This window comes from Sciurus vulgaris, assembly GCF_902686455.1.
Source record: "Sciurus vulgaris genome assembly, chromosome: 10".
NCBI classification, from domain to species: Eukaryota; Metazoa; Chordata; class Mammalia; order Rodentia; family Sciuridae; genus Sciurus; species Sciurus vulgaris.
The window spans coordinates 129,396,592-129,410,888 of NC_136470.1; the positions used below are offsets into that span (position 1 = coordinate 129,396,592).

Here is a 14,297-nt window from a genome sequence, read left to right on the forward strand (position 1 = left end):
GATGTTGTTTTTCCAATATAAATAAAATGCTTAGTAGCACATAGCCATTTAAAAGAACATATTAGTGCCTGAATAAAACAGGATTAGATGTTAACCTCTGGTAATTCCAAACAAGACTGCTTTCCCCATCTCGTTGAATAGAGCTAGATCGGACAGGTTTGGGACTTCACAGGGTGGATCCTTGCACTTACCACCTCCACTTCTAACAACTTCCAAGTTCTCATGGTTTTCACCTTATTTGCTCTCCCTTAGTCCAAGAAGAAAGTAGTCTCTCCTTGGTAAATTTCTTGCATGAGTTAAACTCCTTTAAGCCTCCAGGTAGTTTTTATTATAGCTGTTTTGTGAAATCTTTAAGTTCAAAATACATGATGAGTTTGTTCTTTTTAGTATTTTTTTTACATAATAGTAAAAGATAACAAAATACTTAAATCTCTAGAATAAAATGAAATTAATCTTGTCTGTTCCATTCTTTTTCTCCCTGTAACTGATTTTACCAATTTCTTGTATATGCTTTCTGATTTTCATTGCATATTTATTTGTGTATTTTGTATAATTAACCAGAAATCTCTTGTTGAACATGTAGGTGATTTAGTTTTACAAATAGTGTTGTAGTGAATATTCTTGTATAAATAGCCTTTATGTGGACATTCTAAAGGATAAGTTGTAAGAAATGGAATAGAAGTTTTTCAAATTTTTTGAATTCATATTTATTCTTATTGTCTTAAAAATACATTCCAAATATGACTTAATGTTTTCTTTGTGTATTGTGCTAGAAGTAGAGTGAAATCTTCAGACTATGCAGCTCTGTGTTTGGTCTAACACAAGCTTTAATCAGAATACTGCCTTTGTGGGAGTTTTTTTTTTTTTTTTTTTTTTGATTGTTTGTCTATGTTCTGCTGACACTACATCTTCCTGGAGTATGCTTTCCTCCAGTTTCCTTGCTTTTCTAATTTGGAGAACCAGATCCCAATTCATAATTGTATTGAGAATAAGTTCTTAAGAGTATGAAGCATAGTTTGTGGTTTTTGAGTTCTTTCATGGCTTTGTAGAGAGCATGTGGCCTGATGTCTGATTGCTTGCATTTTGTGTGGATGGGTTTGTCTGACAAGTGACCTTCAGAAAAGACAGTTTTATGTTTAGTGTTATTTGTTGACTGAATCCTAATCAGATAGCATTTCACTGTAGGAGAGCACAAGAGTGCTTAAGAAACTATAAGTAATTGAAAATACTTATTTTAAAAATGTTTTATTTCACAGCTCAAAGTTATGAAGTTTCAGGATGAATTGGAGTCTGGAAAAAGACCTAAAAAACCAGGCCAAAGTTTCCAAGAGCAAGTAGAACACTACAGAGATAAACTTCTTCAACGAGTAAGGAATAAATATATTCAATAATATGTGATTTCCAAAATTACTTATGTGACATCCTAGAATATTAGTATATTGGTATACTTAAGGAAATATATTTCAGATTATATCCTTCGATGTGTAAATTGTTGTGTACTGGTTGTGAACACTTAGAAATGTGAATTTCAGTATTTTAAGATCATTTCCCCTTGGAAAAGAGGTCTTAAGGCAACACACATACTGTTTTATTCTGCATACTGTTTGTGAACTAGAAGATTAATTCTAGTACGAGCATACTTTAAAAGCTGAAAGAACCCCACAGGAAGAAGTTTGTGGCAGTGAGACAATAACCACCCTGAAAACTGGCATGGAGATAAAGATGGAAACAGGGTTTGAGAAGTTCTGGTGTCAGGAAGCTCATTCAGGACTTCTTTAAGTGGCAGAATGCCTCATCAGTGAATTCCAAGCTTTTGAGGGACTTTGTATTCTTGTGCATAGCAAAATATATAGGAATATGCAAGAGAATTCTAGAACCAGCAGTCCCACATGGTAATTGTTGAAACTCAGGGGTTTTGATGGGGCTGATATTTTAGCTTCTATTTTGACTGTCATTGCAAAATAATAATAATAATATAATAATAATAATAGAAATAAAAATAGAGAACTAGGAAAAAGTTATAGAAGAGAGCTTGAAATCACTTGTGTGCTATTTATTTTCAGAACTGGTATTGGGAGTGGTCTAGTAAAGGGGCTGAGGCACTTGCTTAGACCTATGGAATCCTACTGCCACTTTCTGATGTGCACCCTCAGGCTTTTCTGTGAACTGGATTGATGTTTCCAATTCTGCAAGATTGTTAGATGACAGCTACTATTATTACGTTTTATTGAATTGAAATGTGTAAGATATTTTAAGTTGTTTAACTGTGGAATGGTTTCTATATAGTATGCATTTCAGTCAGGAAGATGTTTCCTAAGGATCTGAGGAAATCAGTCTCCTCAGCACCACTTTTAAAATGTGCACTCTGTATGTTGTATTTGTAAAATAAAAATAATAATAATAATAACAGATTTTTTAAAAAGATGCTAGTAAAATTTACCCTTTGAGTTCCTTTGGAATAGTGGTGAAATATTAATCTGCACAGAAGCCTTGTGTTGCTCACTTGTGCTAATGGTAGCAAGTTCAAAACGAGTTATACATGTATGACCACGTTAGTCTCCTTGCATTCCGTGATTTAGTTGTAGACAAGCTTGTGTTTTATGAAGGCATGTGTTGAGGATTAGTAGACTGTGCCTGATTTTTTTGGTTAAATATTATTAGAACACGCCATGCTCATTCAGTATGAATTGTCTTTCATGCTGCAGTGACAGAGTTGAGCAGTTGTGACAAAGACTGTGGCCCACAAAACAAAATATTTACTATCTGGCATTACACAGAAAGTTTTCCAACATCTGGTACAGGCTTTTTTAACTTCTTAAAAATTGGAATTGTCAGCTATCAAATAGCTTTTTTGATACATACATATCGTAGAAAAATTTCTGTTGAAGAACCAAGTTATCTTTATGGATATTTTTTTTAAGGGATAGAAGTATTTTTTTAATATGTATTTTTTTAGTTGTTGATGGACCTTTATTTTATTTATATGCTGAGAATTGAACCCAGTTCCTCACACATGCTAGGCACCCCCTCTACCTCTGAGCCATAACCCCAGCCTGTCTTGTCTGTAGCCACTCATTTGTTTATAACTTATCAGCACAAATCAGAATTTCAAGTGAGAAGTGGCAGTTATAGCATCTGGAGATAAGCAAAGAAACTATTTTCTGGTTTATATAATTATATCATTATGTAGTCTGCTTATGTTTTTATAAATTAGCACGTAAAATTCCCATTATAGCTGGTACTTGTTTCTCCGTAATAAAATTATGGTGAAGATTATTATGAATGGCCATTTCACCCTTTTCAGCTTATTCCTTTAGTAAGAACTCTTGATTAAATCAACTTGCTGTGCAATTAGAAGAGTCACTTTTTACTAATTGTAATCCATGATAGAACATTTAGTGCATCGCTAACTTTTTCTGATTTTTTTTTTTTTTTTTTTTTTTTTGGTGGTGGGGGTGGTGGTGGGTATGTGGGATAGGAGGCAGGAAGAGGTCTGACTGTAAAGCTTGGGCTGTGACCATGGACATTGTACTTAATTTTTTCAAGTCTCAGTTTTCATGTCTAGAATGAGGGTGATATTACGGATCCTAGGATATGGGAAATTGTTTAGTACATTACTTGGGCTATGGTAAACACTCAGTAAATATGTAGTTGCTGTTATTATCACTATAATATCATTATTGTTATAATAATAATTAATATTCAGTATAAAAGCTAGTTTTCCTGGAAAGGTAGATTTTTTTGAAAATTGTATTATACCTTAAGATATTAAAAATTGTTCCCTAAGAGAAAATTTTGTTACATTAAAGTGATTAGCCTTGATTAATTTTTTTTAAGCAACTAAATATTTTCTTTAAAAACAACAAAACAGGAGAAAGAGAAAGAATTAGAAAGAGAACGAGAAAGAGATAAGAAGGATAAAGAAAAGTTGGAATCTCGATCCAAAGATAAGAAAAAAAAAGATGAGTGTACTCCAACAAGGAAAGAAAGGTATAACATCTCTCATGTTTGTTGTGTGTACTGATTTTGGAATGGTTTTTCATTTTATAATATTTTCATCTTGATACCAGCAAACTGGGTGTGTTTTCATGATAAGCTTGTTGATTCCTGCCTATAGGAGGCAAAGTTAGCTGAAAAAAATGGGGTAGGCTGTTGCTACTACTTGGGTCTTAAACTAACTAGGGCATCTTCCCTTTACCTGGGCTCTTATGGTATCCTTAGCTGTAGTCGAGTGCAAGTATTCAGTTAGCAGTAGTAGGTAGTAAACCTGAAGCCTTAAATAAAAGAACAGCTTGCTAGATCTTCCTTTTCACCTCCACTGTTAAGAACTTTTTTCCAGTTTCTGTGCAGAGGCTGCTACCTGTAAACTTGAGTCTCTCAGTCTTAGTTTGAAGGAGATTGTGTACATAGGCCACAGTGACTTGCTTTTTGCTTTAAGCCCTCATTCTCAGCATTTCTCTTTCAATTTTTATTTCTTACTCATAGTTTCTAGGTCTCTGACTTAGTAAAGAACATTGGTTTAGTTGACAGAATTGAAGCTTTTCACATTAAAAAAAAAAAGTAATTGCAAATAAATTCTGGCATAATTACTCTAGAGCTACTTCAGATAACACTAATTGAGTAACAAAACCTGTTACTTTTGTGTATTATATTATTTGATATAATTTCAGATTTACAGAAAAGTTGAAAGAATAGTATAGTTCTCTGGGTCCCTTCATGTACATTCCCCAAATGTCAAAATATTTTTGCTTTTGCTTTATTCTTCCTTTTTCACTCTTGATTCCAACCATTTAAGGATAATTGAACAACAGGATATCCAGTTCTCTTAACCATACTCATTTAATCTCAATAAAAGTATCAGATCAGAAAAATAACATCAAAGAAAACTGTTATCTAGTCCAGAGACTGTAATTAAAGTTTGTTGATTGTCTCAATAATCTGTCTTAGAGCAAAAGAAAATTTAATTATAGCTGAATTCTGTTTTCTTTCGATCGGCCTATTTTGGCTTGTTTGTTCTAGTTATAGAGAATTTTGAGCGTTATGGAAAATATTAACAACAGTTAGTGTAAACTGGTAGGAGTTACTAGCTAATCTAATAAAAGGAAAACACATACCTTATCCTTTGTTCACTCATGAAATGTTTTGGGGCTTTGTTCCATAGGAAAAGGCGACATAGTACATCCCCCAGCCCATCTCGCAGTATGCAGTGGTAGACGAGTTGAAATCCCCCATCAACCAAAATCGGAGCGCTCAGAGCCGATCAGAAAAATCTCATAAAGAAAGCTCACGGTCCAGGTCATCTCACAAAGATTCTCCAAGAGATGTTAGCAAAAAAGCCAAAAGGTAAATATGCAAGTCATTTTTTTATAGCATTTCAAATACCAGTTTCCTTGTTATGCTACCAGCTTTTGAACATAATTTGGTTGGCAGAATTTTAAGAGGATTTTAGAAAACAAGAGAGATAACACTTATTTTAGGTTATTCTTCCCTACATCCCTACCAGCTCTCATGACCAAAGTACAAGAAGGCTCCCAACAAGTTAAAGACCAGCCAAGATTTTAGATGTATCAGTGTTTCCTATGGCCTGGGATAGTTGCTTTACTTTTCATTCTGCTCTTTAGTTTCTGTTGAATATTCTCAGATTATGTCAAAGCTGAAAGAAAAATGCATCCCCCCCATAGGAATATTTTAGCAAGTTTGTGGTTGGAGATTTGTGGAAATAATACCATAAATACCATTTAATACCATTCTTCAGGTATAATTTAGTATTTCCTATACTTTATTTCCTCCCTTAGTTCATAAACCTAAAAGTGGTTCAAGAAAATGTTAAATTTATTGGTATTATAGAGATTTTTCTGAGAGCTAAAACTGCTTTATATACTAACATTTTATTATCGTAACTAGTAGTACAATCTCTTGATAGCTTTCCCCTTTTCTAAATACTCTTGCATGTGTGTGTAGTAATGTGGTATATGTATATACGGGTACATGTTTATTTCTTGAGAATCTCATGAACACACTTAACAAAATTATACTCTTAGATAATGCCCTTGAATGATATTGCATTAGTTGAAGTTTCTTCCCTCAAGATGATAGGTTGCAAAGCTGCTGTGTATTTAAAGTTTTGTGACTGATCTTAGGTGCTATCTTGAAAGTTACCTTGTAGATCAGAGGTTCAAATTTTGATAATTATTGGTTGACTGGTGAACTTGTTAAAAATGCAGATTCAGTCCCTGCCTCTAGAGATTTGGATTCAGTAAAGCAGGGGTGGGGGGCATAGAAATCTCTCTTTACAAACAGGTGCTTAACCGTGGTGATCATTGATGAATTGCATAGTAACTACAGAATGTGTGTGTGTGTGTGTGTGTGTGTGTGTGTGTGTGTGTGTGTGTGTGTGTGTGTGTGGTATATCCACACAGTGGGCAAAATATAAATTTGAGACGTTCACAGTCTTATTTTAGTGACTTTTGTTGTGCTCTCTTAAAGATCATTTTAAACAATTTATGGATAAACAGTTTTGATCACATGAGTACTTGATAAATTGTGGTTTTTTTTGTTGTTGTTTTTGTTTTTGTTTTTGTTTTTTTGTTTCCTTAGATCACCATCTGGGTCAAGGACACCTAAAAGGTCTAGGCGATCACGATCTAGATCCCCTAAAAAATCAGGGAAGAAATCCAGATCCCAGTCCCGATCTCCACACAGGTCTCATAAAAAGTCAAAGAAAAACAAACACTGACATACGTTTTTAAGATGCTGTCACTTACTGGAAATGCGATTTTGTTTTGTGCCTGAATGGTCTGTTTTTTAAAAAAACAAAACAAAAAAAATCAAATGAAAGAGCATTCCTGGGTTTTTTTTGTTTGTTTGTGAATGCATGTGTAAACTCATGAGTAACTGCATCTGTAGACCTGTCATTGTTTTATATTGTATAAATTACTTTCATTGTGGCTGTTTCCGAAGATGAAATTTTTATTGTGCTAATGAATTTCATCAGAAATGTGTATAATGGATCTGCTGGCAGTAGTAGTATTTTGTTTTAGGATGTTGTGACTTAGCAAAATAATACAGATGTCTTCCCCCCTTTTGTAGCTTTGACAATTTGAATTAGATTTCAAATAAAAATCTGACAGAAAACTATAATGTTGTTTTGGTTGCCCAGTTGGTGATATTAAGTCCCTTAAGTTCCTACAGAGTGAATTTGGCACTAATGTTGTGTTTCATATACCGTAATGCACTTTACAAGTTCCAGTGTTCAAGTAGCCGAAGTTTTATATTTACTAAGATGAATATCAAAATTAAGGGACCTGAAACTCCTCTTGGTAGATTTGCTGACTAGTTTTCCTCAGTGGGGTTCTCTTGGACAATACCAATACCCAAAGAATGGAATTCCTGACTCATGTTTTTCTGTTTTCAAAGAAGCAATATTCAATACACTCAGCCCATGTCTTGAACAACTACTTATTTTTAGGAGAAAATGGAAATCTCTTGATTTTTGTCTTCTATCATGAAAGAAGTTTATTTATAAAAAGAAATTTTTCTAACAAGATTTGACCATAGAATTCTTTTGTATGATAGTTGCCCCTTTTATAATCTTCCATAAGCTCTTTTCAACACTGGTATTAGAATATTTGTATAAATTTATGTTTTAAACACCTTAGTTTTTTTTTTTTTTTGTTTTTTGTTTTTGTTTTTGTTTTTTTTTTTTTGAAGAAAAGTTTGACTTTAGCTGTAGCTTTAAATAACATTTTATAAAAATACAATGGTTTTCAGGAAAGTTAACATCCAGTCGTTTGTAAATTCAGATGCAACAACACCATTCTCAGAGGTTAAAAATCTATTATAAATGAGAATAAAATCCTGTAGTCTGAGAATGAAATAAGGAAAACTTGTGTAAAGTTGACCATAATGTTTCTATAAATATAATGTAATAAAGGGTTACATAGACTTGAACTGATACTGTCAATCTTGCTTTCAGTTTTTCATTCAGGCATTTTACATAGTGGTTTGATTTTTTTTTTTTTCTCTTTAATAGAGAAAGTAGAGAGCTATTATAATAAAGGATTGTTTTGATTTCCTTTGCTTATTAAAAAAAAAAAAAAAAAAAAAAACTTTTCAACTTGTTTTGCTTAATCTTGCCTTGCCAAAAAGTGAGATACTCTGTGCCCATGATTTGGGAAGAAGCTCTGTTAGCTGAGCAGTGAGGCATGCTGTGTCCAAACTGGGCAAATCTCAGGAGCTTTGGAAATGAGCCAATCAGATTATTTTACGTACTGGTGCTTAGCATGCAGGTATTGCTTGGAAGGTATTTCCTTACTGTTCACTCTTTTTTTGTGTATCCATTTTGTTAGGAAATGTTAATTCCTAAAACTTGCTCAGAATAATTAATGTGAACATTTGGTGCCGATATTTGAAAACCTATAAATGTCATTTTAAAGTAACCATTTTCTTCCCAGATCATTGCCTGGGAGAAGGGAGTTTTCATATAATCTACATTTCTTTGCAAAAATACTACTAGTGTTGAATTGCTGGTGATTTTGGCATTCCCCATTCACTTGTATCTTGTATAGACTTAGAAATAATTGGTACATGATATGATTTTTTTTTTTCAATTAAATTGCAAGGGATGCTTATTTTTCTCTTGCTCTTAAAAAAATATCCTGGAGAAGGAGGAGTGAGTAGTGGTTTGGGGTGCTTATTTGTAGTTTTTCCTACTACAAAGGAATTCAGCAGTTTTATTTATATGCATCCTGATAAAACTGTTGTAGTTTGTCTTGCAGTGGATAAAACTGGCTTACTTTTGGGTGAGGGGGGATTGCTTAAGCCTAGTAGAATATATTTGGTGAAATTTGTTAATGTGTTCATTGGATTTTGTTTCCTTAAATTGCAAGTAGTAAGATAGGTTAGTTCCAGTTTTACTTTATAAGGTAACATCTAGAGTAAGCTTGTTAAATTCCCTGTAGATTCTGTGGAAGTTTAATAGGATCAGAAGTTGGTAAATTGTCGGAGGAAGATATTCTACCATATTTTATAATAGCTTATTATTTTTCAATTTGTATCTAAAGAACATATTTTATAGCCAGATGTCTCTAAAATGTGCATAGGCACTGTCTTCTAGTTACCGGAAAGACCATGTTCTAGCTATTTAGCAGTCACTGTCCTCTACCACAACTACACACAAGAGGAAATTCTTTATTGTCTACCCTTACAGAGGACGTAGTTTAAATTCTTTACCCTCAAATCTACCATTTATACACAGGGATTCCTTACCAGGTTAACACCATTTAACTCTCCTCTCTTCTACCAGGTGAAAGAAAGGAAATAAGTGTTGGTCTCTCTTTCCAGAAGGAGACCAGTGATTGAAAAGGATCATGGTGAATCTTTTTGATGTTTGTATTCCTTATTAAGTTAGTACATATGGGAATTTCTGAACTCTAACATCTTGAAAAGTTAGAAGCTAAAGAACCAACATAACAAAAAGCCCTGATCCAAAAGAATGCTTTTATTTGGCTCAGACTATCCTTGTTTTTTTTTTTTTTTTGCTAAAGTTTGCAGAAATTACTTTAAACTGACCCAATTTTTCTTTATTACAGATCATTCCTAGGGGCTTTTCCCAGAGACTTTATTCCAATTAATGAATCTTGGGGGAAATGCTTGTGATTTATGTGTTTTCCCCCCAAAATTTAATAATAGTCTTGAGCACTTGAAAATATTTTAAGGAAATTTTTGATGCATGATTCAAATTTAGGTTTATTAGAAATATTTTGTATACATTTACTTCATGGTGATATAAGTTCTGAAAAATTATATGATCATGATAATAGTTTTATTGTTATTATTATTAAAAATAAGAACGAGTAAATATATTGCCAAAGTGACTTAAACTAGTCTGGTGACCACAACAGTGTGATTTCTTTTGCAAAGGTTTTTAAAAATATGTACTACCACTTTTCTGAGATTGTGTATTTTTAAAAAATACACTTTTTTTCTCGATTACATTTTAATGGAAGAGTTATATAAAATTCAGTGCATATACTAGAGAAGACACGAGATTAAGTTTAAAGGAAATGCTCTTGTAAAAGCTCACATTTACAAAGTGCTTGGTCTCTTCATATTTTCACGTGCATGTTTTGGAATAGATTTTTGACTTTTTTTCTTATTTTTATCATCTACTTGCTAGGATTTAGGTAATACACAAAAGTCCCAGGGGAGGGAGGTGTTGTGATGACAGACTAAAAAGGTGGGAATGTGCTGCTGTCAGAGTGCGCCTGTTCCATTGTTGGAAATTCAGTGCTTCAGTGTTGATTCAGTACCACCTCACGGAGCTTCAGTGTAAATGGATTATGTGTATAATTGGTCATTTGTATAGTTTTGCAGATCTGTAGATTAACTGCCCTCAATCATTTTTACATGTAATTGTGCTTGGAGTATTTGTGTCTTATCCTTTCACTTCAACAGGCTCTTGAATGTTACGTATCTGGCAATTTGAAATAACAGAAAACACAATTTTTCAGAAATAAGCATAAAATAGTTGAAATCAGCTCTGCTGAAATATTCTCCAGCGACTGAGTCCTTGGTCGGGTTGCCCTCGACATAAGGCTTAGGGTCATTGTGGAGCTGCTTTCCAGATCAGACTGTCACTTTGTAGTTTCTCTACATAAAGATGATATAGTTGCAAACAAAGGTCGTGGAATTTCTCTTTTGTTGTTTTTTGACTTTTAATTACTTTAATAAAAGTATGTTGTTTTCATAGTAAATTCAGACTGTTGATGTGGTTTTCTCCATACAGTCGTCCTGATGAAAGCCTGGTGAACCATGTCTAGTTTCAGCAGCTTTCTCCCAAATGAAAAAACCATGTGCCACATTGGTCAGTTAAAACTAGAATGTCTACATTTTCATGATAGATGATTCTCTTGATTGGGAAATTTCATTTCTTGTTTCTTTGTTAAAAAAGTCATTTTGTTCTTATTTCATTGAAGAAAATTTCAAATGCATACAAAAAGTAGAATATAACAACAAATATCCATATACCTGTCAACCTATAAATATTAGTTTGTTAGTTTGTATGTTTTGTTTTTAAAACATAACCACAGTCTCATCACATTAAAAATAATTCTTTGGTTCCTTTTTTAAGATTTATTTTTAATTGTGGTAAAATGCTATTAACAAAATGCACCATCTTGACCATTTTTAAGTATACAGTTTAGTTTAGTAGTGTTAGGTATGTTCACATTGATGTGCAGCCAATCTCCAGAACATTCTTCATCTTGCAACACTGAAACTGTACCCATTGGACAACTCCCCGTTTTTCCCTTCCTTTCCCACCCCTCACATCCTCATTCTACTTTGAGTTTGATTACTCTAGAAAGTAAAAGCACACAGTATACCCTTTAATTAAAAGTCTTTACCATTTTCCCAACCTCTTTTGCTTTCTGTTCTTTTATGGTTATATGTGATGTGATTTCACATCTACACTTCATAGCATGGGGTGAAAATACACTTTCAATGCAAACCAATTTTGAAAGAGTAGTAGATTATTATCAATGACCATACTTGAATGCTTTCCAGATTTTATGTATTGCCTCATGTAAAGGAAAGGATAAATTTGACATATAGTAAGCTTAGGTTTTTTTTTTTTTTTAATTAGATTTTCATTTTGCTACAAAGGAAAACTTTTCTGATTTTTTTTTTTTTTTTGAAAGTTATGTTCCTCTCTCTTAGAAAACAGTATCATTCTCTTTTAGAATAATTTATTTTTGTTACTTTAGTGTGATGTGGCATGGTAGTAGTGGAGGAAGATTCTGAGAATTCTGTTTGGATTTGAACACCAACCTTTCTCTTCTACTAGGTGTGTTATGATCTTTTGGCATTTCATCTTCGTACAAGACTAAGGTAATAGCCTTAAGTGATTATTCAAAGGATGAAATCAGTAAATTTCCTGATAAACCATCCTGGCACGTGGTTGTCATAGGGTACTTAAACTTTAGGTGTTCTTGAGAATGAGTGATGGGAGCATAACTAACATTGGATAAAGTAGCACTGAAATTCGAGAATTGTTACATACTCGATTTGTATTGGTTAATAGATTTTATAAATTTGGTGATATGTTAGCACACTTATTGCATATTAAATACTTACAATCTGCTGTTCCAGTCTTTCAGATGATAATCTGCTTTGAGAAAAACATTTTTATGAAGTAGATTTTTAAAAATACTTTTTTATCAGTTGTTATTTATGACTGGAATTCCACCAAGCAAAGGTTCTGAAAAGTGGAATCCCAGAAAGGAAAATCAATGTAAATAGCTGGAAAAGGGTGCATATGGAAATAGACTAGAGAATAGTATTAAATTTGATGAAGCACTGGATTCTTTGTCCAAGTATGTAGTGAAACAAACACATACACACACACATCCCAGTTACTATAGCTGAGCAACGAAATGATTGGGTACAGAGCAGTATCTGGAGAGGGAACAAAGAAAGGATTAAGCGATGGGAGTGTAATTAAACTCTTGGTAGCATTTAGTTAATGTGAACTTAAACCCTGTGCATTTCAAGATTACATGTCATGTATAGCTTATGTATTTCATAGAATGCTCATCCTCAGCCTCTGATAAATCGTTGGAGCTGGGGATGGTGGTGCACACCTGTAATCCCAGCGCCTGGGGAGGCTGAGGCAGGAGAAGTGAGTTCAAAGCCAGCCTCAGTAAAAGCGAGGCACTAAGCAACTTGGACCCTGTCTCTAAATAAAATACAAAACAGAGCTGAGGATATGGTTTAATGGCCAGGTGCTTCCGAGTTCAATCCCCGATACCTAAACAAAAAATAAAAAAGACTTTTTGGAGTTCTCTGAGCTATAAAACATGAATCTCGAGGAGCATAATGGGTTAAAAACCCTAGGGTCCTCCAGATAGCTGAAGCATTAAAAGAATAAACACCTCACTATAGCTTGATTACCTGAGCACTTAAATATTCCTATTAATGAAGTGATATTAGATGATTTTTCTTGTTTCAGCATATTTTGTTTTATAGCCTTATGCAATAGCTACTGAGTAGAAACAGTTTATTAAGAACATTTACGGAAACGCTTTTCAGTTTGTTTATGGTTGTGCTAACATTTTAATCAGGGATCCGTCATATCACTAACTTTTGGGAAGGTAAAGAGTCTGAGCTAATGTAGGCCTCTTACACAGGCCTATCTTACCTTGATAGGTCCTTACATAGCACCCACTGGGGATCCAGGCCCCTGTGGGCCTAACAGAGCTGCTGTGACTGTGGAAGATGGTTTACCTCTGTTGATATAATTTGATATCGGGCTCTAGAAAATGTTCTAAGTAGATAACTTTATATTCTCCAATTATAGTAGCATTTAGTTAATGTGAACTTAAACCCTGTGCATTTCAAGATTACATGTCATATATAGCTTATGTATTTCATAGAATTCCTCATCCTCAGTCTCTGACACATCCTAATCTTACTTTAAGAATGTATTCTTCCAGAAAAGTCTGCAACATGTCCAACTTTGTGCCGGATACTATATAAGTACCACAAAACAGAAATACCACTCTTCAAGAATTTCCCAAGAGACAGCTACATCTAGAAATATTGGTTTCATTCTGAATGGATTACCCTGAAAGCATACTAAATTTTATTTAAGTAGTATGCATGTTAGAGGAAGGCTTTAGGCGAGATCATTTTAATTGTTCTTGTGACTAACATGAAACTTACCAAAACTTCTCAGAGTATTCTTTTGTTTGGGGGCATGTAGTGGGGTTAGAACCCAGGGACACTTGACTATTAAGCTACATTTCCAGCCCTTTTTATTTTTTATTTTGAGACAGGGTCTTAGTATATTGCTGAGGCTGGTCTCAAACTTGTGATCTCCTGCCTCAGCCGCCTGTTTTCCTGGAATTGACAGGTGTGTGTCCCTATGCCCAGCCTCAGAATATTCTTTATTAGTGTATATTTTGTAATAAAATCTTGTGTATATTTTGTCAATAGTATATAAGATCACCACTAACAATGTATGAAGATGAGAAAAATTTTGCATTAAAAGTACTCTGCCCACTGTATATTTCAAAGCCTTCCATAAGTTGCAGAGTTCAACTCTCTAGAACACCTTATCTTTACAGTAGTCCTCATGGTTAACACTTGTAGCACAGATGTTAATACAGCCCTAGCCAGTGAAGGGTTGAAATGATTCTTTTCAGGTGCCAGAGTTGACAGTGGAATTCAGAGTCCTTGGCTACACAGGTCTCACCTTAGCTTTCCTGGGACCTCATATCTCCTTATTTAACTCAGAT

General features: G+C 33.8%; 1 protein-coding gene across 1 annotated transcript in view; it reads left to right on the forward strand.

The window, feature by feature from the left end:
- The window catches only part of U2SURP (U2 snRNP associated SURP domain containing), a 47,360-nt gene extending 40,413 nt beyond the window's left edge, over positions 1-6,947 (forward strand). Inside the window, 6 exon segments of the mRNA XM_079101070.1 lie at positions 1,257-1,367; positions 3,872-3,990; positions 5,162-5,201; positions 5,203-5,256; positions 5,258-5,343; positions 6,598-6,947. Of these exon segments, the coding sequence (XP_078957196.1) occupies positions 1,257-1,367; positions 3,872-3,990; positions 5,162-5,201; positions 5,203-5,256; positions 5,258-5,343; positions 6,598-6,736 (549 nt within the window). The 3' untranslated portion in view covers positions 6,737-6,947.
- The last annotated feature ends 7,350 nt before the right edge of the window (positions 6,948-14,297 follow it).